Raw genomic sequence first — 27,594 nt, forward strand, 5'->3', positions numbered from 1 at the left:
TGCCACTCCTCTGCTGACCCTCAGCCATCTCCAGAGCCTCTCAGCTGTTCTCTCCATGCTCTGCTTCAGTGCATACTGTGTTTTAGCCCATGAGAGGAGGAGTGACCCCTGTCACCAAGGTCTGGGTGGTTCTACCTCCTGGTTTGCTTCCTACAGAGGTGGACACAGCAGGGCTGTGAGGGAGGGTTCCTGCAATCCTCGAGGAAGAACATCCCACTGCACAGCCGTGAGCTCCACAACACGAAATTCCCAACACGAAAAGCCAATATTGGCTTTACAGCAAAAAGCGTGTAGCTATGAGCAGCTTTATTGATTTGGAAATCAGGTTATTGTTGGGTCAGCAGTGAGACTAACACACTCCCGAATTCCTTAGATTTAAATGTCTTCATTACTAATTTCTTTCTTCATTTTTCAAACACCAGTTTGCTCATAAAAGGTACACGGGGCTCCTCTGAGCTGCTCCACTCTGCAGTTCAGAGGCAACCTCGTCCCCTCTTCAGTGTCCTCTCCCCTTCAACGCTGTCCTTCAGCTGCAGGCAAAGCCCTTCCTCCTCCCTTCCTCCACCTCTGCTGCTGCTACAGCTGAATTTATCTTTAGGAAAACAAATGACAAAGAATGATCACGTTTCCCACATTCTGGCACACAGTAGCCATTAAAGCTCTAGGGTCCAGTCAGGGGATTTTAATTTGCTTTTAAGTTTTAGGCAGTGAAGTTGATGAAAATCGATAAATCATTAGGTTCACGTATTTATAAATCGTTTTCATGCTGCTGTCAAACTGCCCAGATGCAGATAATTGCTGATGCTTTCTGGTCTGCGTGGCGTGTGCTTGGCTGTGCTCAGTGCCTCAGGAAAACACCAGGAATGTGGAACAAAGCTTCTGGATAAAATCCTCAGCACCACTCCCATCCTCTGCTGCAGGTGGGTACCCCAGGACTGCAGCAATGTCATGGCCCAGTGACAGGGGAGCACACCAGCACAGCCCACGGCACAGCCACCACCCCGTGGGACTTGCCTGTCCTGATAATCCTCTCAATTTTGATGCTGGCATTGTCCAGTTCCTTGGCAAAGAGGTGCACAGCCTGCATGGGATCTTCGCAGGTGCTGGGGTCAATGTAAGTCCTCCTGGTTGGTATTTTAACTGCAGGAAAGGCAGAAAGGGCAGGTGAGAGGGGCTCGGCAGAACTTCCACCCACCCATCCTGGGAAACACTATCCCAGCTCATCCATCTCCTGTCTGTGGGCAGAACCAACATGCCACCTTTGTATTAGCAAAGCAAAAGACTCATTTCTAAGGTTTTTAAGATATCCTTTTTTGGACTGAGTGAATCCAACTGCTCTGCTCCACTGCCACACCCCTGGGTAAAGGAGAGCAGCCCCTTTGCTCCAGTGAAGCTCCCACCCTCCAAAGCTAAGTGAAATGGTCAGGGCAGGTTCTTCTACTTCTGAGGTGCTTTGGGGAACAGAAAAGCATGGGCTTGTGCCAGGAATCAAATAAACTCCTCAGTCCCGACATCTGAATTCCCTCTGACAACTGTGGTCTGTAAAATTACTGCTGCTCAATAATCCAGAGTCGCCCCAGAAAACAAGGCTGTTTGCTCGTGCTCGTGAGAAGCTGACAATAATTTATACACCCCATGTAAGCTGCAAGTGTCCCCATTTCCTCTGGCACGCAGGGACCCACAGGCAGCCAGGACAGACATTGGCACGTGGAGCTGTCACCCCACGGTCCCCAGAGAGCCTTGCTGTGCTGGCCCCTGCTCTGGGATAACACAGCATGACAGAAGTGAGGGCTCAGGACTGCTTTGGTGGGTCATTAACCAAGATGAATACAGGGATCCCCACAGTCACACCGGCTGTGACAGCTGAGCACCACTTACAGTGGAAGTACAGCTCCTCGTCCCCATCCTGGCTGGCTTTGCTGTACCCACACTGCCTGCAAAGAGAATGAAGATGCACACCAGCACCTGGGCAGCAGCTCCTTAGCCCAGGTCCAACCCCTCTGGACTATGCCTGGCCCTGCTCACCTCCTCCAGACCACCACGCCGACCAGCACGGACACCAGCACCGTCAGCCCCACGGTGGCCAGCACTGCGATGATGAGGACGGGCTTCTGCTCCCTGGAGGCCACTGTCACTGCAGGAGGCAAGCAGAGCCACTCACCAGCGTGCTCTGGGGCAGGTTTGAGGAGAGGAGCTTCCTTGGTGACTGCTCCCATGGCCAGCCTGTGTCCTCCAGAAGAGCTGTGGGAGCTTTTCACCATCCTCACAACAATTCGTGCTCTGGTTCAGCTTTAAGAGGCCAGGCTGGTGGGATCAGTCCCACTGCAGGCAGCACAGACAGAGCAACCCAGCACTGCTCCTGGTTTTGGTAATCAGAGCTGAGGAAGAATCCTATTTATCAGAGGAACATATCAAAATTTATGGCCTTACAAATAGTTTTCTTTCATCACACTAATCCCTTTTCCTCCTGTTTTTGCAAACAGGGGTATTAGATAGCTACATTTCCTATAAAATTTTTATTGGCTTCAATTAATTCTGAAATGTCTTCTGTGTGGCAAATGAAGGCAATTTAAAGCCCTGTTAAACACAATCTGTGGGAGCTGTTCTGAGCCAGCCAGCTCAGCCTTGCTCTTCCAGCCAGCGTGGGGGATTGTGCTGAAGCCCAACATCCCTCCAGCTTCTCTTTTAGGGAAATAAGATGCTTTTGGACCACAGTTATGAATGGAATTTGAAAGGAGAAGTCTCAGCAGATAACACTGTTGCTGGCTGCCCTGAGCCAGCCAAGGAGTAGGTAAGCCAAGTACCCCCTGAGCCAGGACAGCAGCAGGAGGCTGGGAGCAGTCATGAGCTAAGCAGGTTTTTGGAAAATTACAGCCAAAGAGCAGAGACTGTCCCAGCCTCCTCATGAGAAAGGAGCCAGAGAGCAACTGCCCTCATTGACTCTTTACTGAGAAGAGACAGCAGGACCAACCTCATCAAAATTGAATGGGAAAATGCAAGGAAAAGCAAATTCCTGGACAGCAGTGGCCCTTAGACCTGGAGAAGCAGAACCAAAGAGGTGCTGCTCCACTAAACCAGGGGCAGGAGCTGGGAGCACAGCATCCCCAGAGCCCAGCTCAGAGCCCTGCTGCACTTACACTCTGCCAAGGTCTCCACTTCAATGCCAGGGTTGTAGTTCCCGTAGTCTGGAGAGGAAGATGCTCGGATTTGGAAAATGTAGAGGGTACCAGGCTTCAGGTTATTGACCGTCACAGCCGTGGATGTGGTTTTCACAGTTGAGTAACTTTGATCTCTCTGATCCTGTGAAAGAATGAGATACCTGGGCTGACAGCTGCGCCACAGAGCCAGCATGGCACAGTGTATGCTCAGCTCTGGGCCCGTCAGGACAGCCTGTCCAAAGAGCTCCAAAAGAAACAACACATTCACTGGATGTCAGACCGGCAGAAATGACGTGGGAAGCTCACAGGGAATGGCAGGTGGAGGTGGATGGTGCCGTGAAGATATGAAGGCAGCAGATGAGGTGGTGGGGAGCAGCTGTGCCACCCCTCCTGGCAACCTCCCCCTGTGCCACGCTCAGCTGGGCACCAGCCAGACCTTCCCTGCTCCCTGCTGCGGCTGCTGGGGTGCTGCAGCAAATCTGCGGGGATTGGGAAATGGCACTGGAGCCCCGAGGGGCACCCCAGCCCCACAGATTGGCACAGGAGTGTCCCAGTCCCACAGATTAGCACAGGCACTGTCCCAGCCCCACAGACTGGCACAGGCACTGTCCCAGCCCCACAGATTGGCACAGGAGTGTCCCAGCCCCACAGATTGGCACAGGCACTGTCCCAACCTCACAGATTGGCACAGGACTGTCCCAGCCCCACAGACTGGCACAGGCACTGTCCCAGTCCCACAGATTGGCACAGGAGTGTCCCAGCCCCACAGATTGGCACAGGACTGTCCCAGCCCCACAGATTGGCACAGGCACTGTCCCAGCTCCACAGATTGGCACAGGCACTGTCCCAGCCCCACAGCCCAGCGTGGGCATGAGCAGCAGCCACTCTCTGCACTGCTCACATCACTACCAAATGTGCTTCCATTTGATAAGTTTTCCCCTTTGAATCTTCACAGTAAAAACAAAAGCTTTAAAAGCAGATATTAGGAACTAAGTTGATATCCATGTCAGCATCAAGAGCCTCATTTCAGTGAGTAACTGCTAAACTGAATTTAAATTCTCTACTCAAGGAGGAAGGTTCCTCATTTCATACCCCAAGTATCATGTTGCTGCAGCCCATTTGCACAGGAATTAACGTCTCAGGCTCCAGCATTTGCCCTCCTCCACAGATCCCTCCTCTCAAATCTATCAGATGCTGAAAATCACATTAATATGAATCAGCTCCACGGTAGCTTGTTTCTAAATACAGAATGCTGACATGTCACCTGCACAGTGTGCCTGACACGCCATCAGCTCCACAACGAGCCTGAGCACACGCAGATAAGGTAATTTGCAGAACTGTGTCATAAACTGCATTCATTTTGATTTAGAGCCTTGTCCCTGCTCTGCCCACTGGTATTTCTCCTAAAATTCCCAACCTGCTGCACCTGTCAAACAGCAGCAATTTTTAAAATCAAGGAGCTGCCATAAAAACATTTGCTGGGTCCCCTTCCATGTAGAAGAGCCATCCACAGTCACAGGTCTGTGGCTCTCAGTACTGAACCAGTGCAGACCACAAGGTCCAACACTCTCCTAGAGAGCAGGCTGGGAACACAGAGACCACCTCCTGCAGGATGCAGGAACCCACTGTGGCATCTCAGTGCCTGCCTAGCTGCAGTCACAGATGGATGGGCACCCCTGAGGGGAGCAAGGGAAGGACACAGAGCCAGCAGGGCACGAGCAGAGCCCATGGCAGTGCCCAGAGCCTACCTTCTCGAAGTACTTAACCTCGTACTCGGTGCCATTGGCAGTCAGGAAACCTGGCTCCTGCCAGGACAGGGAGACACTCTTCTGCTCCACTTTATCTGTGCGGATGTCGGTGATGGGAGTTGGCACTGAAAATGCAGAGAGGAAACAGGCGGTGACTGAGGGGCTGCCCCAGTAAAGCCTTGCCCTGAACCAGCTGCAGCGTGTGTGGCTCCTGCAGACACCAGTCCCCTCTCTCTGAATCAGGACTGGAAGGTCTCTGAGCTGGTGACACAGCTGCAGCGTGTGTGGCTCCTGCAGACACCAGTCCCCTCTCTCTGAATCAGGACTGGAAGGTCTCTGAGCTGGTGACACAGCTGCAGCGTGTGTGGCTCCTGCAGACACCAGTCCCCTCTCTCTGAATCAGGACTGGAAGGTCTCTGAGCTGGTGACACAGCTGCAGCGTGTGTGGCTCCTGCAGACACCAGTCCCCTCTCTCTGAATCAGGACTGGAAGGGCTCTGAGCTGGTGACACAGCTGCAGCGTGTGTGGCTCCTGCAGACACCAGTCCCCTCTCTCTGAATCAGGACTGGAAGGGCTCTGAGCTGGTGACACAGCTGCAGCGTGTGTGGCTCCTGCAGACACCAGTCCCCTCTCTCTGAGTCAGGACTGGAAGGGCTCTGAGCTGGTGACACAGCTGCAGCGTGTGTGGCTCCTGCAGACACCAGTCCCCTCTCTCTGAATCAGGACTGGAAGGGCTCTGAGCTGGTGACACAGCTGCAGCGTGTGTGGCTCCTGCAGACACCAGTCCCCTCTCTCTGAATCAGGACTGGAAGGGCTCTGAGCTGGTGACCAGGCAATGGGAGAAGATGGTAAAACACAACAGCTCTGTAATCCATGGACAGCCTGAAACACTCCAAAGGAAAACTGGTAAAAATCCCAACAGCACCCTCCACCCTTAGTGCTGCTGAGGGTGGCCTCGTGTCCTGGCCTCTGAACCCTGCTGAGGATGTTTGGGAAAGGCAAAACACAGTCTTTGATCAGGAGGGCTGGATATGGCAAGGCCTCCTGAACCACCTCACACCAGATCCACCCCATGCAGCAGGAGTGCTGGGAGCATGACCTCTGCTCTGAGAGCAGGCTGTGCCTCAAGAGCTGCCTGTGTATTTCTGGTCAGCACAAACTCCCTCCCCGACATGTGTGCATCCATTTAGTTCATCTACTGCAAGATGCACTTGCCAATATTCCCATTTTAACCAGGTTTGGCTCCAAACAGGTCTCCAGCCTATGCACGGCAGCTCACAGCCCTCAGGCACAGCAAAAGCTGCACAGGGACATTGACTCTTTCCACTTGTCCTACTTCCCATCAAATCAGGACATTTGCTGGACCTGTCTCTGTCCACCAAGACTCCTGTGGAGAGGAACAAGCCCCTAGAAAATAAACTTAAGTATCTGTGAAATCTTGTATTTGTTACTTAGCTCATTAATCTCTGCTGAAGTAAAAAGCCCTCATGATGTTTTATTCATGGTGATTTGCTCCTTGATTCCAAGTCACTTTGGCTTCCCGTGAGAGGAGTCAAAGGGGCTCTTGTGTCCACACACAGCTCCCTCTGCTGTGACCCACCCCAGGGTGTGGGACAGAGTCAAACATTATCCCCCAACACCTGCCTGGGGTCCTGCTCCTGGAAGATAAGCTAAGTGCTCCTTACTGTGTTGTTATATGATCCCCATCAATAAAATATCACACAGCTGCCCTCCTGTATCTCTGAATCCTGGAAATGGACTGGAGAGACCTGAATGTGTGGTCCTGACTGTTAACAAAGTCATCAGGAAAAATCCTACTCACTCTGGGATGTGCTTTAGAGCAGAGCCCATGGTACATGACAGAAAAGCAGGTGCCAGCCTCAAACATGTTTAAAAAACATTAAAGAAAATCACACGGGCTATAAAGCATTTCACACTGTGAAAAAAAAAATGTGTTTCCCATCAATATTTTAAGCTCTCCTATCATTGCCTCTATTCAAAAAAGCAAACATTAAATTATTCACCACTCTGCCTGATTTTCTGAACTCCATTCCTCTGTACGTGGGTTTTCTCCTGTTGATTAACCAGCGTAGCAGCAGAACAGGCATAAAACCACACGTGGCACCGTGTCCCTGCCCAGAACAACTCGCTGCATCCAAAGCTGCAAGGGACACCAAACACCCCTGCTCGTGCCAGACAGAGCCACCTCTCCTCTCCCTCACCAGTTCCTAACACCCCAACACAGAACACACCTCAGAGATCTCCATTCCAAAGCAGAGGAGCTGCCCACCAGGGCAAGCAGCCCTTCCAGGGCAAAGACCCCAGGAGCTCAGACATTTGCCCCAGAGCCAGCTCATCCTGGAGCCCCACTGCCCCACGGTGACTGAACCAGCCCTGGGCACACCCAGGCAAATCTACTTTGGAGGACCAAATCCAGCTCAAGCTCCTTCTCCAGCCTCAGGAAGGGGGATGCATTCTGGCACTGGTTGTATTATTAATCAGCAGCAGATTTAAAAGCTCTTTAAGGCAGGAGCCTTGTATTCCTGCCGGGAATACAAATGACAGTGGCCTGGAGTGCACATTTACATGGCTAATGCAGCTCCACTCCTGCAGGCAAACAGCTCCCCTCACTCCTCAAACACTTTTATTTAGTCCCATGCTGGGGACAGATTAGAAAAAACACAGTATTAATTTTGCCACCTACAGACTAAATTGCATCTCTTCTTTTCACTGCAATTACGAGGAACGATGGACAATTCCCTCAGGTGACTGCTGGAGGGGAAGGGCAGCACAGAGCTGCACTCAGAGCTGGATTAGAGGAGCAGGATCTGACAGCTAAATAGAGTCTTGTTTCTTGTTTAGTTTTTCCTCTTAGCAGCAGACAGAGCTCCCCTGCTGCTGCAAGCACCTTCTGAGAGCACAGCCTGGCAGCCACCATGGAAGGCACTGCTGCCCAGGCACCCCCAAATCTCCTTCCTCTTGACCTCTGGCCCCATCCAGCACTTCTGTGGTGGGCTCCAGTGACAAGGGGCTGCAGAGTCAGGACTCCAAGAAGCCATGTGCTCCCAGGAGCAGCTCCCCACGCTGTCCCTGCCAGCTGTGGCTCCGTGTCCTGCCCACGCAGGGTCCCCTCCTCACTGTGGGGTCTTACAGACCAACCCAGCTCTGCAGCCACTCCCTCAGGAGACAACCTTCTCCCCTTCTTTGGTAGGCATTAACCCTTCTTTGGTAGGGTTAACCATCACTGCCACCCCTTGCCAACAGTGCAAAGGCAAGAGGAAGCAGGGCACTGCTGACAGGGCAGCCCTGGCCTGGCACTGCCCGGGAGGGGACACCCTCACCAATAAAAACTGTCAGTGGTCCAAGAAACTCCTGAGCCTCAGCTGCTTGGCTAATTCTGAGCCACCATCTGCATCTGGAGACTTGACAGCTCAACAAGAGACATTGATTTTGAACAGGTTACAGGATTAATTATCCACATTCTTGACGTGCATTTCAGTTCCCCCAGGAGTACACGGTATCAAGTAAGGGGCTGAGATTTCCCCCTTCCCCAGGGGAAAAGCTGCTCTTAGCAGCCAAGGCGTGGGCTGGCATCACTGACTTGCTGCTTTGCTCCCTAGGGGAATGGGGCACTCACTGCCCACAGCTGGCCCAGCTCAGACCTGGGGGCCAGGCAAGGTGGGACCTCCAGAGCACCTCTGCCTGCACCAGGCTGGAGGAAAGCCTTGTGATCAGATCTCTCTAAGCTCACCACAGCCCAGCCTGCTCTCTGTCCTCCTGGCCTGAGCTCAGGAGGCAGAAGACCTTCCCAGAGCTAAATCCATCCTTGAACAGCAAAGATCCTAATGAGGAATGACACCTCTGCTGAGGAGCAGTCTGCAGCACAGCATCCCCCAATGGAGCCACAGGGACTATGGTATGAGGGAAGAGACAGCAACAACGTCTCCAAAACCATTTGATCAAGCGGTGGGAAAATTATTTATAACAAGATCAAAGTTTAATCTCTTCAGATGAAATTGTTGGGCCACTTCCTGCCAAGAGGTACCTGAGGATCATCAGTCTCCATTAACGGTGGCTTGGGAAAGGGTTTTCATGCAAATTAATAATGTAACCACAGAGGAACGGACAAGGACATGACAAGCCAGAGCTGACTGTCCTTCAGCACAGCCAACAGCAGAGGAGGGACCTGACTGTCCTTTGGCACAGACAACAGCTGAGGAGGGACTCCTCAGCCAACCCCTCTGCTCAGGGATCTGTCCACAGGCATGGGCACTCACTTCCCTTACCCGAGGGAACAAGAATGCCAAACTGGAAATGGAAGGGGACAATTACAGTAAGAATTGTGTCACAGACCAGCACAGGATAAAGAGAGGAAATAAATTTTTTTTTTTGTTTCTGAAAGATAGCCAACATTTGAATTATTTTTTTTAAGGAGGGCTTTTTTATGAATGGGCTGGAAATGTTGCTTCATCAAAGGGTTTTTTTCTTATGATTTGTAAACTCAAACTGCAGCCAGATCGCAGAGCAAACTTCTCCCTTCAAAGTTCAGGTATCAGCATGCTCACCCTTGCATCCCAACAGCACCAACTGGAACCCTCTGAGAGTGCCATGGGCCAGTGTTCATCTGCCCCTCTGCCACACCTAAGGACAAATACATCTGTGCCCCCAGAACAAACGGAGCAGGAACCGCCCAGCCCCAGACGGTGACCACACCACCTGCAGACTCTGTGTCCTCCCAGCAGGAAAGCCACCAAAACCCCGACTGCAGAGCAGACACCTGCACCCCAGAGATGAGACAGCACACCCCTGCACCCCAGAGATGAGAGAACACATTCTATACCCCAGAGCTTACAAAGCACACCCCAGAGATGAGACAGCACACCCCTGCACCCCAGAATGACAGAACACATCCTATACCCCAGAGCTTACAAAGCACACCCCAGAGATGAGACAGCACACCCTGCACCCCAGAGATGAGAGAGCACACCCCTGCACCCCAGAGATGAGAGAGCACACCCCTGCACCCCAGAATGACAGAACACATCCTATACCCCAGAGCTTACAAAGCACACCCCAGAGATGAGACAGCACACCCCTGCACCCCAGAAATGAGAGAGCACACCCCAGAGCTTACAAAGCACACCCCAAAGCTGACAAAGCAAACCCCAGAGCTGACACAGCACACCCCAACACCCCAGAGATGACAAAGCACACCCCAGAGATGAGACAGCACACCCCAGAATTGACAAAGCACACCCCAAAGCTGACAAAGCACACCCCAACACCCCAGAGCTGAGAAAACACACCCTACACCCCAGAGCTGACAGAGCACACCTCAACACCCCAGAGCTGACACAGCACACCCCAACACCCCAGAGCTGACAAAGCACACCCCAGAGATGACAAAGCACACCCCAGGGCTAAAAAAGCACACCCAAACACCCCAGAGCTGACAAAGCACACCCCAGAGCTCACACAGCACACCCCAGGGCTCACACAGCACACCCCAGAGCTGACAAAGCACACCCCAACACCCCAGAGCTGACAAAGAATGACCCAGAGCTGACAAAGCACACCCCAGAGATGACAAAGCACACCCCAGAGCTAACAAAGCACACCCAAACACCCCAGAGCTGACAAAGCACATGCCAGGGCTCACACAGCACACCCCAGGGCTCACACAGCACACTCCAGAGCTGACACAGCACACCCCAGCACCCCAGAGCTGACGTGCCAGAGCAAAGCAGCCCCGGGGCCCGAAGCCGCGTGCCCTGCCCGTGCGTGGCACGTACCCGCGTGGCCGGTGGACACGGTGACCTCGGCGTACTGCTGGCCGGCCAGCGGGCTGACGGCCGAGACGCCGTTGAGGGCCAGCACGCGGATGGTGTAGTTGACGTGAGGCAGGAGGTTCACCAGGGTGACCGTGCGCTCCACCAGCCCCGTTTGCTGCGGCACGAAGCCCACGCTGCTGCCGCAGTGCTGGCAGCGGCCCGCGGGCACCGCCGGGCACCGGCCGCACCACAGGCTGTAGGTCAGGTCGCTGCGGCCGCCCGCGTCGGCCGGCGCGCTCCACCGCAGCACCAGGGACGACTGCCGCAAGCTGTACACCAGGTTCCTCGGCGCTGACGGGGGGCCTGCAAGCAACAGAGTGTCTGTGAGCAGCTGTTGGTGTTGCTGTAGTGTCGGAACTCAGAATGCCCCTCAGACATTTTTGGAGGTTCCAGGCCCAGGTCAGAAGCATTTGAGACCCTGGCAGGCAGCTGGAAATAGCTGTGATTTTGGGTTTGAGCCATGGAATGATTTACCAACCTTGCAGGAAGAACAAGAAGTCACAAAAGTTTAGATATTATAGTAGAAGTAGTCACAAAGTAGAGGGAAGAATTTTTTAGTATCGCACAAGGGTGTTTTAACACCTGTACAGGGGGGTTTTTACTTTGTACATGGGGGTCAGAGGTTTTAAAATTGAGGGATTTGGGCCTGCCCTGCCCTCCCTCTTTCTCCTTCCTTACCTTCATGTTCTTGGTGATGTTGGCACTCACAGGTTGGTTTAGAGTAGAAAAGCACCATTTAATATAGGTAATAGGCATTGGGAAAAACTGTGAACATGTAACACGTAATGTACCATATAAAAGACAGCAGCAGCCCTGGCGGGGAGAGAAGAAGCAGTCGGGGTCAGAGAGGATGTCAGGGTGTGTGTGTGCCTCTGCCTGAGCTCTGAGCAAACCACAGCAGCCCCAGAAGAAAATCTTTTAGATAACTTGCAATGAACTGCCTTGAGACCAAACAACAGAGACTGCTGAGCCTTTCTTTGGAAGCTCGGGGTGGAGGAGAGATTTTTCCACCACACAGAACCCCTGAACCAGGCTGGGGTTCTGACGCTATAGGACATGTGAAAGCACAATGAAGGCCACTGCTGTTTGCAAGGTAAAGAAGAAGGTTTATTTTCTGACTCTAACTTTTATACTTTTCCAAAGGTGACAGTGGATTGGAGAGTGAATAGGCCACCTCTCCAAAGACATTGGACAAACTACCAGTATATTAAGTTTCTCCACCCCTATGAAGGAATGCAAAATAATATGTTGTTTATAGAAAATTGAGTGAGAAAGTTTTCTAACAGAATGTAAACTCAGAAGGCTTTAGAAAATCTTAAGAATCAGGGCAACAGTGTTGGGATAAACAGGTAGGAATGTGCAACTCCCTGTTGACGGAGTGGCTAAATTATTCTTTGTCTGTGATGTTCCTAGCTCTCTCAGCCCCAAATTATTAGGCTAGCCCAGAGATACGAGGCCTTGAGGGGAGGAACATCAGGAGATGGGTAAAGATTTAAAAGAGGCTTTAACTTTGATGTGGTTGTCTAGCTTTTTTATTTTATGAGGTGAGGGGGGAAAGAGAGGGGGGAAAAGGGCAAACAGGAAGGGCCATGGGTTTATCCAGGCTCTGGACAGGGAGGGCTCTTTGGCTCTCTCCCAACCCTATCAGGGCAGGAAGGAGGGGACCAGGTTTATCTGATCAGAGTCACAGGGGTCCCTGGAAATGGGGAAAAGCACAGCCTGAGGCCACTGTAACATGTCTGCTTAAAAAGGCAAAAAGCCTGTAGATCTCAGATTCAGTCAAAGTGAAAACGGAAAATTTCTAACCAGGCAGAAGCCTGAGAAAGTGCTGAAAAGAATGTAAATAAGGTTTTTTTATCTCTCTTGTTCACATTGTTTATAGTTAGGTTTTGCTACTGTACGTCATTCACTCCACACCAATAGTGTGAGCTGTTTTCACTTCAGGACCAATGGAGCTGGTCTGCACGAAGCTCTGTATAAAAGAGTGATGCATTTTGAAATAAATCAGAGTTCTGTTCTCTCGCCTTCTGAACAGAATATATTCATTCCTGTCCTGCCTCAACAGCATTGAAAGCCCAGAAGTTTATCTCCCAATTCGGTACAAAGACACCTCATAGCACCTCTTGGACTTCACCTCAGACCCAGGGCTGTCCAATTGGACAGAGGCCAAGAGGTCCCACCTAGGCAATTCACTAGAAAAGTAAAAGAACAAAGGAAATAATTGCTTTTGTGGGATGTTTTAGCAGGAGCAAGAACCTCTTGCCCCTGGCTCAGGCTTTTCTCTGCAAGAGCTTTGTTATTTTGCCTATTATTAAATCTTTTTCTGTTTCCAACAATATCTCAGAAGCCATCCTGTTAATTTTATGCTGTTCAGGGTAGCTGAGCTATCTCAGGTGTGATGGGTTTCTCTGAGAGCTCATAAGACCTGGCTCAAAGAGTAACATATCACAAACCTAAAGGTCCTCTCTGGGAGCAGCAGGGCAGGGCTGGGGGCAGAGCACAAGGGCACGGTCCTGCACAGCCACAGTGTCGTGGTTTGACATGAAAAAAGAATTTTCTCAGAAGGAAGAGGTCAATTTGGATATTGAAACACAAGAGGTGGCAGCTGTGTTTCCTGGGGGTCTGTGGTGCAAGGGAGACTCCTCTTCTCCTGATAGACTTAGTATTGATTATATTGAAGGGTGAATACTTGATTAAGGGTCCAAATATGTCTCACTGTGGTTTGTTAGAGTTGGGTGGTGGGAGGAGGAAAGTTTTGAAAGGTTTTAGTTTTGAATTTTGTGTGTATTTTTCCTTTCTTTTTCCTTTCATAATAGTAGTTTAATAAAGGGTTTTTTTTTTCCCTTTTGTTATTAAGCTGGGCTTGCTCTACTCTGTTTCCTGATCGCATTTCACAGCATTCAATTGAGGGGCTGCATTTTCATGGGGGCGCTGGCATTGCGCCAGTGTCAAACCACGACACACAGCCAGGGGTGGCACGAGGGGACACGGAAGCACTGGTGTGTGCACCACAGTGGGACAGAGGGTCCCAGCTGGAGGGAGGGATGTGTGTGCACCACGAGCCACAGCTCACAGTGTGCATGAGGAGCCCCTGACTGCACCCAGCACCTCCCTGAGCAGCACCAGGCCCAGGAGCTCGCTCCCAGTCAGACACTGCAGAGACACAGGGTTCCTCACGCCTGTGCTGGCAGCTGGACAGCATCCATCACCAGAGCAGCTGGAGTCCAGTCCCATTAACTAGATGCCTTTTAATTAAAACCTGTGAACTACAGTGACTAAGTGACCGTGCCCCAGTTTATCAGGGAGTCTGCGAGCCTGGCTGCACATCTGCCTCGTCAGCCTGCGAGCTCTGGGTTGTAGGGACAGCCCCTCCAGCCCTGTGGGAACCCAGCACATCCCTCTGGCTGCCCTGGCTGCCTCCAGACCCTGGCAGGGGGCTCAGAGACCTTGGCATGAAGTCAGAAACAGCTGTGGCTTCGATTTTAGCCTGTGGAAAGCTGTCAATTTTGTATGAGGAATTATAAGCCACAAGGGTTTGAGTAGTGTGGTAGTTGAATTAACACAGGGTGAAAAAGTAGAATTTTGGGGCTTTTCAGAATGGGGTTCAGGGGGACAAGATGGAGGGATTTGGACGTGTTTTGGCCTACTTCTCCTTCTTCTTGCCCTCAATGTCTTGGTGTGATGGTGACACTTTGCTATTGGTTTAAGGTAGAGACAAACTGTCTAACATAAGTGATAGATTTTGGCATGTTATTGTAAAAATAGTAGTTTTTGGTATAAAATGTAAACACCATCTCAGAGGATGGACAGAATGCCATGGCTGACTTGCTAGACAGAGCTCAGCAGGTCAGAGAAAGAATGTTATAGATAAGGAAAAATAAACAACCTCAAGAAGCCAACCTTATGCATCCAGACTTTTTTGGCGGCACGGGCTGGGAAACGAGGACTTTTACACTCTTGGGGTCATCCCAACACCAGACCCCGAGACATCCCCTCCCCAGAGGTGACACACAGAGCCCGAGGTGACACACAGAGCAGGCAGGGACAGCCTGGGCACTGCCTGCTCTGTGCTCAGGACAGCCAGAGCCTGGGCTGCTGCCTCGCTGCGGGGCTCCAGCCAGACCTACGTGTGCAGGAGGCAGATGGCGGGTCTGAAGGAGACCTGGAGTAATTCGTCTGGCACAAACAGAACGTGGAGGCTTCCTCGTGCGTGAAGCTGTGCTCAGGGCATGGAGAACAGAGAGGGAGGCGGAGGGAGAGCTTGTAAAACCCCGGCAGGCAAGCTGAAAGAGAGAGAGGGAGTTAAGGAGAGAGCAGCACAGGACAAACTGGGACATGTCTGATGACTGCATTTCCCTGTTTCCTGGAACCTCCTTTGCTGCCCCTGGCCAGCAGACGCCACCCTCTAAGCTGCTTTCCCTGAGCCACCTGCATGATCCTGGCATGAAAGATGTCCCTTGGTTCTACCCATTTGGGTTCTGTAGCTCTGACTGACTTTCATAGTAAATGTCACTCCTTATCTAGGGTGCTAGATAAATCAGGAAAAAATAGCAAATGTTAAAATTACCCCCAAAACTTACATTTCCTTCTTTAGAGCTGAGAAACCAAATCAGATCTAGTAGCATATTCTTGGAATGGAGACAGAGTGTGCTTTTTCCTTTAGTTAGGCAGCATTGACCACCACACAGGGCATCAGACATGACAGGAAAATCAATCCTGTTTACAAACATGATGGGATCCAAGCACTAAACCCAGACCCCCATCCCTCAGATGTGCCTGTCACACAAATCTGACATCTCATCGCAGGAAACCAAACATTTCCAATTAGCAGTGTCTTTCAGACTAGTCCACCCTGTTTTCTAACAGCCAGAAGTGAGTTTACAGAAGTGTCTGGCATTAATAATGACACAAAATGCCCCAGATTGCATGTCCCAGGAGCAGGCACCACAACCCCATGTGAGTGTGTCCCACAAGGAGCCATGGGCTTTACTTGCTAATTTTTTTCCTTGTCTGTCCAAAAGTTGTCCTTGAGAAGAACAAAAGTGCCCAACACATGTGATGCATCATATGTGTGTCTCTGTTTCTTTTTTCAGACAAACTCCCACCCTCTTCCACCTCATCCTACGAGTGTTTTTCTTGGTCTCCAGCTGGTTTAGGTGTCCCTGTCATTTCACAGTGCTTATTTCTGCAGTGGGTATGTGACAGCTCATGGGGGATCAGGTCATCAATTTATAGAATGAAATTCTCTTTTTTTGTACACTGCTTTCTATCCTGTTCTGGTCCTCTGGTGCTCCCACAACTAAATTATTAAACAATAAAATTGAATAATTCATTGTCCCAGAGCCAAAGAGAAGCAGTCAGATGGGTCAGATGGATCAACTGCCTCTCTCCAGCTGCACCACTGCTGACCACAGAAGCTCCTCAAGTGTGCCTGATCCCTGTCACTGACAGAAAGAGCACATTCCCCTCAAGGTAACACTTTGCACACTGCCAGACCAGCAGCAGAATCAGCTGTACTGACTTGTGAGGCAGGTTGGCTGAATACCCAGCATGAAGTAACCTTGGGAAAGGTTTCTCTTACCACCTCATCTGACACAGCTCCTCAGTCAGAGCGGGTGTCTTTGAGAGAGAGCAACGTCCTCTCTCATTCCCAGCCTGTGCCATAGGGAAAGCAGGGGCACCTGAGGATGCAGACCTAGAAAATGCATGGTTTGCTACTCCAGTGGCACAGGACAGCTTTCCATTTCCCTTCCTAGTGAAGCCCTCCCAGCAGCAGCACTGTGTGTGCCAGCATGAATTAATAACAGCTGCAGCCTCACTCAAAATGCCTATACAGGCATTTATAATTAACACTACAACCCGGTTGTCTTCCAAAATCAATTCCTTTCCAGTTTTGGTCATGGAATTGTATTTGACAAAGTTCATCTGCTTTAATGTGTGTTACTTTTCTCTGTTGAACAAGACATTCATAAAAATGCTCTTTAGGAAAGCTGCAGCTGGGGAAACAGGCAGCACTGGGGGTGCCACAGCAGGAACCAGGACAGCACCCCAGGCTGAGGCTCCCCAGCAGCCTGACCATCCCAATCCCTCCCAGCAAAGGGCAGACTGGGAGCACTGGGCCCCCTCCAGCTCTTAGGCTTGCATCCAGCCCTCCCTGAGCAGCACTCAAACCTGCAATCTCACCCCTGTTGTTCACAAAGCATCTCTCACAGGAGCTCTTGCTCCTGCTGACCCCTCACTGGACCAGGCGGGCACAGCCCTACTCCATCTGTCTAAATCCCATTATCAAGGCACTGTTTATTATGTTCCAAACATTTCATCAGTGCTGCAAAGTGCCTCAGGGCAGCAAAGGGGGAAGGAGGGGGCAGCAACCCCAAGGAGGGACAGATGCTGCCAGGCAGTACCCATGGACAAGGACACGCTGCCCAAACCAGACAGGGCACCTTGTGTAAATCACTGACACAACAGAGTTCCAGTGGGGCACTGAGCTGGCCAAAGAGCCTTGCTGGAAAATGTCCTTGGGTAGCAGAGAGGCTCCTGCCCCCTCTACACTGAGTTTGAGATCTCACCTTGTCTTACTGCACCAGCTGTGATCAATACTGCAGGCAGAGAAGGGACAGCAATCGTGTGCAACCCCTGTGCCAGTGTGAGAGGGACACTCGGCACGAGGAGCAATCAATGCAAGCACTGAGTCAGGCTCTTCTCACCTCGGCTCCATGTCTGCCAGCGTGGGAACGTTGGGCTGCAGCACCCCAGAGAATCCAAAAGCACTTTGTCTTCCACACAGTTTGGAGGTTTTTAATAACTGGTTTTCAACAAACAGCCTATGGTCCAACACACTGCCAGCAATTCTGACCCCTCTAGACAATGCTACTCTGTAATTTTTGTCCTTGTTAAATAATTTGTGGAGTACTAAAATGAAAACTAGTGTCCAAGGGCAAGATCCTTGTGCATCCCCAACAACGAACTCTTAAAAGCCGAAATTAAATTTAGTGATTTAGTCCAGAAGAAAGACAGTCTTGAAATATCTAACAGAGTGCATTTGATGAATCAAGCCAGGACTGACAGAACCTCATTGCTATTTATGCCAGAATGTTCCTCAAGGACACACTGAAGCAGGCACATCCGCTGAGCCAAGTGCAATCCACTGTTGTCTTTCTCAGCTCCCTAATGCATCCACCAAGCAGTTCCTGGTGAAGGACTGCCCGACCTGCCTCTCCAGCACCCTGCAGAGCACTTTAGCTCACACAAACCCCCTCAGCTGTGGGCAAGACACATCCCCTCTGGATTTCAGCAGCCCACCCAACACGTTCATCCAGCAGCCAGATATCCATGACCTTAACCTCACAGGAATTCTGCAAGCAACTTGTGATGCTTGTAATTGTCAGAGTAGCTTGCTCTGAAATTAAATGTCATGGAGCGATTTGTGTCTGGATCTGTCACGACTTCCAAAGCCATCATTATTTCAGGCACACTGTGAACAGCAATGTAACGTGCAATCCCAAATGATGAACACCTCCAAGGATGGGCATCACTGCAGAGAGATTGGAAAGAGAGCTCGTTTTACATGGCTGTTCCACGTGTGGCTGGTGGGCAGCAGCATCCAACACCCGGCTGATCCCACCTCACAACCCCCCCTCAATGTGCCCAGCTCCTGAATTCCTCTGGAATTTCCTCCAGTTCCACACAGCAACAAGAACAGGGCTGGCTGTGGGATGCCTGTGGCTGCATCCGTGATGAAAGCAAAACCTGGTGCTTTGTGCAACTTGCAGAGCCCCAGGAGGAAAAATAAACGTATGCATAATCCTCCAGCATCAGTCAGCAAATAAAGTACACTCCAGGAGCACTTACAGGTTTGTAAGCTAATGTATAAAAGATGAAACAAATCAAAAGCTCCAAGTGCTGTACATTTGGATCCATCTTTTTTGTATTTAAACAGAAAAGGAGACCTCAGGCTTCAGGAGGTATCTTAGCAGTAAATGACAAAATATTGTAATTTATTATTTTTAATTTCTCTAACTTCCAATTGAACTATTTCTTTTCCACCTAAGGACACTGCAGTGACACAATGCTGTGGTGGGACCTATCCAATGGACAGAAGAGCATCTTACCCCACATCCCACTCCCACCCTAAACCTCCGTTTTCTCCCTAAGAGAGATACAAATAAATCTTCCTTGTATCTTGTCCATAGCAGGTTGAATTCAACATGCTGCTCAAAAATCCATCCAGTGATGCAGAAAAGGAGGGGGAATTTCTGTTGTTCCCCATTTCAAACAGCACCTGTGGACAAGGCTGTCACTGAAGCCACCTCCTATGCGAGCTTTTGCTTCCCAGAAAAGCAGCACCACTCATCTCTTTAAAAGGTCATTTAAAAATCCTGACAAAGCACTAGAAACTATTTCAACTCTAAAACTGTTTCCAGTGATGTCATTCCCATGTAGACAAGGGACAGGGACACTAACTAGACCATAACTGACCAGACCAAGCAGGGCTCCAGGTGCTGGTGAGGGGCAGCAGAGCATGGGACACAGCAGCAGGGCAGAGCTGGCTCCTGCCAGTGCTGTCAGAAGAGGAGGAAAATGAACCGAGGAGGAAACTTTGCCAGAGCACAAATTTACGTTTCTGTCAAAGAAGAGTGGCTGGCAGCTATTTTTGGTAACTGCCCTCCATCATGTTCATGCAATGTCTGGTTTAAGTTGTCTCATTTGCAGCAAATCTGGCTGGTAAATATTAACCTTGAGCTTTGTTGAAATTCTCCCTGCAGATATTACTAGAGATTGGATAGAAAAGATGAAGCAGAAGGAGGCAATTTTGAATTAAAATGTCAGGCAGATCCCCCCCATCCTGGCTTCATTTACACAAAAACTATTGCTACACACCACAAAACAAACAGCACAAAGGGGCTACAGCTCACACCTGACAAAATTATTGGCAAAAAGACATCAAAGCTGAGAAGCCGAGTGAAAATAAAACAGGGATGGGCAAGGGCTCATCCCCAGAGCACAGGACTGCCCAATTGCCTGCCATGCATCTTCTGGGAATGGGTTTTATGGTCAGACTAAGCACAAAGCAGCATCTGGCTACAGAGATACATCAGACAAGACAAGCAGTCTGAGTGCATTTTCAGTGACAAACTCTCCTCTTCTTCATGAGTGGATGTTAAACAGACACTAAAGCTGTGCAGTCCCACCCCAGAGATGGCTGCACTCCACCAAAGACCAAAACAATTCATCAGGAACTTGTCAGGAGTGCTGCTGGGGTGCCTCTGGAGCAGTGGTGCAGGACAGGAGGATGGACATGGAAAGACTCAGCTTTCCTGCAGCCAGAATTAGCAGAGTCAGAAATCCTATTGGCCTTTTTGTCACCTCTCCTAATTTCAGAGTGAGGACACAAACCTTCTCTTGGATGTTTTCAGTATTTAAATCATAGTTACAGGAACACCAGCTCTGCCACCAAGGTTAAACACCGTCACCAGTTCATCTCCTGCATCCTGCACTGTCACCACCACCATGGTACTGCTGCCACCACCACCACAATCCTGCTGCCACCACCACAGTGCTGCTGCCACCACCACAATCCTGCTGCTGCCACCATGGTCCTGCTGCCACCACCACAGTCCTACTGCCACCACCACCACAATCCTGCTGCCACCACCACAGTCCTGCTGCCACCACCATGGTCCTGTTGCCACCACCATGGTCCTACTGCCACCACCACAGTCCTGCTGCCACCAGTGTAGTTCTGCTGCCACCACCACAGTCCTGCTGCCACCACCACAGTGCTGCTGCTGCCACCACCACGGTCCTGCTGCCACCACCATGGTCCTGCTGCCACCACCACAGTGCTGCTGCTGCCACCACTGTAGTCCTGCTGCCACCACCACAGTGCTGCTGCCACCACTGTAGTCCTGCTGCCACCACCACCGTGCTGCTGCCACCACCACCCTGGCCCCCATGCCACCCCACACACACCAGCAGCAACAAAGCCCCCACCACCCCCAGTCCACCACCCAGACCTCTCAGGCCCACAAGAGCTACAACAGAGACTGTGGCCAAGAAGTTTCATGGGCCAGCAGGACTTGCACCCTCTGAGCCCTCCAAAGCCACCAGCACAGGACCACAGTGGTGGAGCCAGGTGTATTGTGCCATCTCCTGGTTGGTTTAGCACCCCCAAACTCCCAAAGCACCCACCTACCTCCAGCTCAAGGGCTTTTATCCTCATTGAAGAATTTCCACAGCCCTGGCACCTTTCATCAGAAATTTTTTAAATATATTCACTTAGCACTATGCTAATGTAGGGCTGCAAACAAACCCAAAACTTTCAACCCTTAAAAACTATTTTCTGGTATTTGACCAGACATCAGACGCTGCTCCACAGAGAATGACTAATGACCTGCTTTCTGTGAGAGGGGAGAGAAACTTAATTATGTCCATTAAATTACTTCAAATATTTTTCCTCAGAGAATATGAATTATTTAAACTCAACACAGAGAAACCTGAAACATTAGCAAAAGCCTTCTGGGACTCACTATGTAAATCCCCACTCCAAACAGATGTGGAAAGCATGGCAAGCTGCCATGCAGCCACTGAAGCAATCAACAGCACTGAGATTTCAATTTGATAGCTTTAATAAGGTCTTCTTAAGGAGAAGCCACTGCCCAGAGCAATGGGAAGGGCATCTCACCACCTGGAGGAGGCAGCACCATCAGCACAGTGAAAAGCCTGGAGGTGCTCCTGAAGGGCAGGAAGCTCACTCTCCTACTGCACCACCTGCCTCCAGCGTGGGGGAACTCCACCTGCCTGGGACTTACTTAGCTGTTTTCCTCTAGGTCTGTTTTTGAGGTGAAAAGGAAGACATCCAAGGTAGCAAAGGCATGGGTATCAAAGGGTCTTTTCAGACGTGTTTTACTGAAGAACACACCCCCTCTCCCAGGTTCCAGCTGGCAAGAATGTGCCTGGGGGTGGTATTAGCCCAGCAACTCTCTCCATTCAGAGGCTTCACGCTCTGAGGAAGAGCAGACAGCCAGCATCCCACACCTGGCTCTCACCTGCCTTTGAAAGGGAGATGGAAGTGGTCAGAGCCCCAGGTTTGTTAGTGGGATGCAGAGGGTACATCCATTTTTGCAGCTGCCCTTAAACATAACCTTGTGAGCTGTAAAGTCACCAAATTAATAAACCATGTCCAAAGCGTATCAATAGGGATATTAATGTTCTAGAGTAATTTTAACATTGCAGATAAAGCTGTGGGAATGCCTGACAGCATCCAGAGCTCTGACACGTCTCCCCAGCCAGCACCATGCTGCAGAACAGCCCCATGCCCTCCAACTGCCACCCTCCAAACACACCTCTGGTGGTTCACTGGGGAGCTGCCACCACCCAAACAAACATATTGCTGACACAAGACAATTCCACTTGTCCAAACTGTGCTCAGGCACCAGAGAAGTCTGGCAGCAGCATGGACTGACACAAGCAGAAACTGCCAGGCCACCAATGGCCACTTTTACCTCTGCATCCCCCGTCCTTCTCCTCAAAGCCAGGGCTGCACATGCATTTCCCTATGGGGACCAGCCACTCGCCCTCTGCGCTGCAGTGCATCCGAGGGGGGTTATCCACATCCACCTCAGCATGGGCAACACAAGTGCCCTTCACTTCCACCAGCGTCACAAAGGCCGTCTCTGCCACCGTGTCTGGGAACATGGCCAAGTTCTGCACGGTGCTGAGACACTTCTTGTAATAAACCCGCACGGAGACCAGAGCCACACAGGCGCCCACGTCCTGGAAGCCCAGGTGGAAGCCTCTCTTGCTCAGGTGCCCAATCTCCCTGAGCTCAGTGTTCAGCTTCATCTTGCGCTCGCCCAGGTCTCCCTGCGTGAAGCTCTCGTCAGCGGCGATGGTGTCGATCTTGGTGTGCTTGCTCTCACGCACGCTCCGGCCCAGGTCGGAGTCAGACTCCACGTAGTACAAGTTGAAAGTCTCCTTGCAAGTGCTCGTCACCCCAGGGATGCTGTTGCAGTCCCTCAGGGTGAACTTCAGCTCAATGAAGATCCTCTGGCCGTCACGCCTGGCGATCCAGCCTGTCTGCAGCCAGTTGTTCTGGTTGGGCTCCATGACGTTGCAGACCTGGTACGTGCGTATGGGCTTGTTGGTTTCATCCACACCGCTGATCTCCTCCCACTGGGGACAAAACACAAAGCTCGGGAGCTGCCCCAGCAGATTGACACCAACAGCATCAATGTCACTACCACAAGCCTCCCCACCACAGGCCATTATGCTGCAGGTCCCCAGCCCACCAAACCTGACACCTGAGCTCTCCGCTGAGGCGCAAATGTGAAAATGCAACCAGAAAGGCAGCAGTGGCAGCAGATCTTGGAAAACAAAGCCTGATTCTGGACACATCATCTGCTGAGGAGCCAGAGCCTTCATCTCCCACGCACTCCTCAGATTTTCTGTCCCTGGGAAGGTGCATCCACACAGTGCTACCAGTGTAACCCTGGATGGGGTTGGGCCACTGAGAGAAATCCAAGATTTCCAAGAAATCCATCTCTAGGGAGATGTGACACCAGTCACACCATCACTCGAGGATGTCAAATGCCTTAATGAACAGCGGCAGCTTCTCTTCCAGGAGAAGTTTTAGCTACAACAGGACAAATTTTCCGACTGAAAGTGAAACAGTGTTTCCCCAAAGCTATCAGCAGAGATTCTGATCAGTGAAATGATGATTCAACCCTCACAGCCTGAACGACGACCTGGCAATTTCCCAAAGCAGTTCTTTCTGGGGGTAAATTTATGCAAAACAGTCAAAACAGACTCAGAACAGAGTTTCTTCTGCAAACAAACAGCTGTGGCACACAGATGACACCAGGATCTATCGCTCTTCCCTCTGAATGCTTTGTTTCCATTCAGGAAAAGGAACCCAAAGCTGCAAGGAGCACAACTCCAAGCTTACTGAAAGTGCCTTTAGACCAACAGCAGCAGCAAAGCCGGGGGCTGATGAAATAAATGTTTCATGCCACAGCTCCCAGTGACCTTCCCAGCCACAGCCCTCGGATTCCCAGGGCTTGACTGACCCTTGGTGCTCATGCTGGTGTGAGAACCACAACACAAAGCCTTAAGTAGCCAGTGTTTATTGGCTTGTTTTAGCAGTGTAAAATCCCTTCTGAGGAGGGACCTCGCTCTGCTCCCAGGGGCTCCTGGCACTGATCATGCCAAGCTACCCATCGACCTTGAATGAGGAGGTCCCGTGGCTGCCAGCCCTACCCCAGCTCTGAGGGAAGCAAAGCTCTCATAAAGCAAGACTTCAAATGCTGCTGAGCACCAAGAAGCTGACAGACCCTTTCACTCTCTCCAGAGGGACAGTCCCACCCCCATGCTTACCCCGTTCGATGGGTGTGAGGTCCAGCCCAGCTCCGCCTGCGATTCCTTGGAGTCCAGCAGGACAACTGCCAGGAAGACAGCATGTTAGGAAAACCACTGACACAGGAAATGCTGGCAAAAAAATGCTGGTAAAACCCACCAAGTCCTTGCATTGGGAAGGTTAGTGCCGTGCTGTGCCAGGTCTCCCGGGAGCAGCTCCCAGCCCGGCTCCACCAGCCATGGTATCACCGTGTGAGCACCAAGCGCCACGAAGCTGTCCCTGCACACCCAGAACAACCTCGCAGGTGTCTGATCAATGCCCTAACGATTTGCAACCCCGGGGACGATTCCTCGGACACCACAAACAACACTGCCACTGTACCATGCCCACAGCGTGCAGATGCTGGAATTGAAAGGCACCAGCAGCTGCTTTGAAAGAGGGATTTCCCTGGCAAACAACACCCTTTTTCCACCAAACAGCCAATTCTGCCTTTGACAGGAAGAGCTATTTCCCTCAGTTCACAGCTTCACCACCGTTCCACAACCAGCAAACAGCCACAGCTCCCGACCGGCAGGTTGAGACACCGGGAACAAGGGGTGCGGCGGCGCATCCCGGCGGGCACATCCCTGAGCACCGTTCCGCCCGGAGCGCTCCGGGATGCTCCGGGACACTCTTCTCGCCTCCGGGACCAGTGGGGTCCGTCCGTGGCAGCGCAATCTCCGCGAACACGGACCCCGGGGCTCGAACCGTCTCCCTGTCACGGTACTGCCAGCGCGGTGCCTCGTGCCTCCGGTGATCGCGGGGACCGGGACGCCCCGGGCTGACCCGGTCACTCAACCCGTCCGTTCTCTCCCGCTCCTCCGGCAGATCTCCGCGCCCCGGACAGCTGCGGCACATCCGCCGCACAACCCGTCCGGCCAGCCCCGGAGCGACCGCTCCCGGTACCGCAACGCGCAGCACAACCAAAGTCGGGGCCGATGCGGCCACACCACGCGCCGAGGCAGCCGGGCACGGGGGACACGGCGGTGACGGAGCACCGGGGACACGGCGCGGGAGCGGCGAAGAACCGGGAGGCGCCGGAGCACCGGGAGGCGCCGCCGCCTTGCCCAGCTCACCCTGCTCGGCGGCGGCGCGGGGCAGCACGGGCAGCAGCAGCAGCAGCAGCAGCGGCAGCAGCGGCAGCGGCAGCGCCGTCTCCATGGCGCCGCGACTCCGCGCCCCGCGCCGCCGCCGCGCTCCGCGCCGCGCCCCGCCCCCGCCGCTGCGCGCCAACCGCCGCCGCCGGGGCGGGGCCTCGGCCCGAGCAGCCAATGGGCGGCAGGGGAGGGGCGGGAGGGGGCGGGGCCAGGGCGGGCGGGCGGCCGGGCGGGAGCCGGCTGAGGGAGGGCGGCCCGGCTGAGGGCTCGGGATGGCTCGCCGGGCTCGGTCACCGGGCTCGGGCTCGGGTTCCCTCACCGGGCTCCGTCACCAGGCTCGGTCACCGGGCTCGGGTTCCCTCACCGGGCTCTGTCACCGGGCTCCGGTTCCCTCACCGGGCTCCGTCACCGGGCTCCGGTTCCCTCACCGGGCTCCGTCACCGGGCTCGGGCTCTGTCACCAGGCTCCGTCACCGGGCTCCGTCACCGGGCTGGCTCACTGGGCTCGCTCACCGGGCTCCGTCTCCGGGCTCGCTCATCGGGCTTGAATCACCGGTCTCCCTCACCGGGCTGGCTCACTGGGCTCTCACCGGGCTCCGTCACCGGGCTCGCTCACCGGGCTCCGTCACCGGGCTCGCTCAGCGGGCTTGGCTCACCGGGCTGGCTCCCTCACCGGTCTCCCTCACCGGGCTGGCTCAGTCTCCGGGCTCCGTCACCGGGCAGACTCACCGAACCCGCTCACCGGGCTGGCTCACCGGGCTCCATCACTTGGCTCGCTCACCGGGCTCGGGTCACCGGGCTGGCTCGCTCACCGGGCTCCCTCACCGGCCCCTGAGGGAGCGGCGGCCGCGCTGAGCTCCGCGCCGCGGGCAGTGCTGCCCAGGGCACGCCGCCAGCGAGGTGCTGCGGCCGCACCCAGCGGCGTTTGCCCCTCACGCCCAGGGGATGTTCGCAGGGTTGGAAGCTCCTTCCTGCAGCCCCGGGCAGTCGCATCCCTGCCCTGGCCTGCAGGAGATGCACAGGAATGTCGGTTTTGTCCAGCCCTCTCTCCTGCCTTTCTGTCTTGAAATTTCATTCCCGGCTTTATGTCGAGGTCCGCCAAGCCCAGCAGCTGCTGTGAAAGCAGAAATGCCCAGACAGAAACGCCAGGAACGGCAGCCCAGGCAGGGAGAGTCCTGCCAGACACCCAGGACAGTGCTGTGGCTGCGGGGGTGCCTGCTCTGGGGGAAACGATTCTTCAATTCTTGGCTCACCAAAGCCAAGGTATTTGCCTCCTGCATCGGGAAAGAAACTCAACGAGGTTTAATTATTACTAATTGTAGGTCTTGCAGGTTCCTGCAGAGTTTAGTCAGGCTGAATGCCCCCTGTTTTCCCCCTGATGGTGGATACCATGATACCAAAGCAAACATTTATTCCTGTGGGATGTTTGTTTTGCTGTGATTACCTGTCAAATGTAAAATATCGCAGGTCTGAAGTAAAAGCATGGAGTATCCAGCACAGCCCAGCCAGGCTCTGGTAGCCCATGCCAAGCCCTGCTCGCAGGAGTTGGTGCTTGGAGCTCAGGCCAAGGCCAGCTGGACATTTGGAGCCAGAGGATGTTTCCAGCTCTCAGCTCTTTTGCAAACATGGTCATCACCTGTCTGTGTTAGCTTTACTGGTGAGGAAGCTCCCATCCATTTATCAGTGTTCTTCCCTTCTTCCCATCTAAGACAGCTCAGTGTGGACCAGTGCAGCAGCCCTGGAGCCCCTCCTGCCGTGCACACAGAGCCCAGGAGCTCCTGGTGAGACCAGGAACAGCCGTGCTGACTGGGGGCACGAGTTCATACCACCAAAACCCTCCCTCCATCATCTTACAGAGCAGGGAAGCAAAGGACAGGGTTTATTTATATTCTTCCTCAAGTGGAAACCAAAAGAAGTGACCTGTTATTACTGAAGATTTCTCAAGCCACCCAGGAAGAAAAGTGATATTTAGTTGTCGTTAAAGGCTCAGAACTGCATAACAATTTCATGCTATGTTAACTTCTAGGTTTTCTCTCGCATATAAATTTTTAAGGAGTAAAATAGAAAAACCCAGGCACTTGACCTTTAATCACAGTTATTTGTGTGATCAGTCAAGTGTGGGAAAAAGCTAGTTTGTGCTTGAAAGATGCCCTTTAAAGCCAGATTGCTCTAATATGACACACAACTCTCACAGTGTAATATACAGGATCTCGCTTGCCTGCCTCCAGGCACAGCAGCTTCCTTTTAGTATTCACACACTGGGTCTTGCTGCTGGGACAGTGGAAGGTATCAATGTCACAAAGCAAATCAATCCAGACCCCTGGGACAGCTCCATTCACCACCAAGCTCCACAGGCATGTTCACTTTC

General features: G+C 52.3%; 1 protein-coding gene across 2 annotated transcripts in view; it reads right to left on the reverse strand.

Moving 5' to 3' along the window:
- The window catches only part of EPHA10 (EPH receptor A10), a 31,882-nt gene extending 6,553 nt beyond the window's left edge, over window positions 1-25,329 (reverse strand). The window contains exons 1-10 of one of the 2 annotated variants that reach the window (XM_085559817.1): window positions 25,207-25,329; window positions 24,112-24,176; window positions 22,242-22,911; window positions 14,865-15,020; window positions 10,699-11,040; window positions 4,907-5,031; window positions 3,138-3,300; window positions 2,026-2,134; window positions 1,879-1,934; window positions 1,015-1,140 (exon numbers count right to left, since the gene is read on the reverse strand). In XM_085559817.1, coding sequence (XP_085415943.1) covers window positions 1,015-1,140; window positions 1,879-1,934; window positions 2,026-2,134; window positions 3,138-3,300; window positions 4,907-5,031; window positions 10,699-11,040; window positions 14,865-15,020; window positions 22,242-22,911; window positions 24,112-24,176; window positions 25,207-25,291 — 1,897 coding nt within the window. In that variant the 5' untranslated portion in view covers window positions 25,292-25,329. The remainder of the gene's footprint in view (window positions 1-1,014; window positions 1,141-1,878; window positions 1,935-2,025; window positions 2,135-3,137; window positions 3,301-4,906; window positions 5,032-10,698; window positions 11,041-14,864; window positions 15,021-22,241; window positions 22,912-24,111; window positions 24,177-25,206) is intronic. The other variant, XM_085559818.1, reaches the window with a different exon arrangement.
- Window positions 25,330-27,594: the final 2,265 nt, after the last annotated feature.

This window comes from Lonchura striata, chromosome 23 (genome assembly GCF_050655825.1).
Source record: "Lonchura striata isolate lonStrDom1 chromosome 23, ASM5065582v1, whole genome shotgun sequence".
Classification (NCBI taxonomy): domain Eukaryota; kingdom Metazoa; phylum Chordata; class Aves; order Passeriformes; family Estrildidae; genus Lonchura; species Lonchura striata.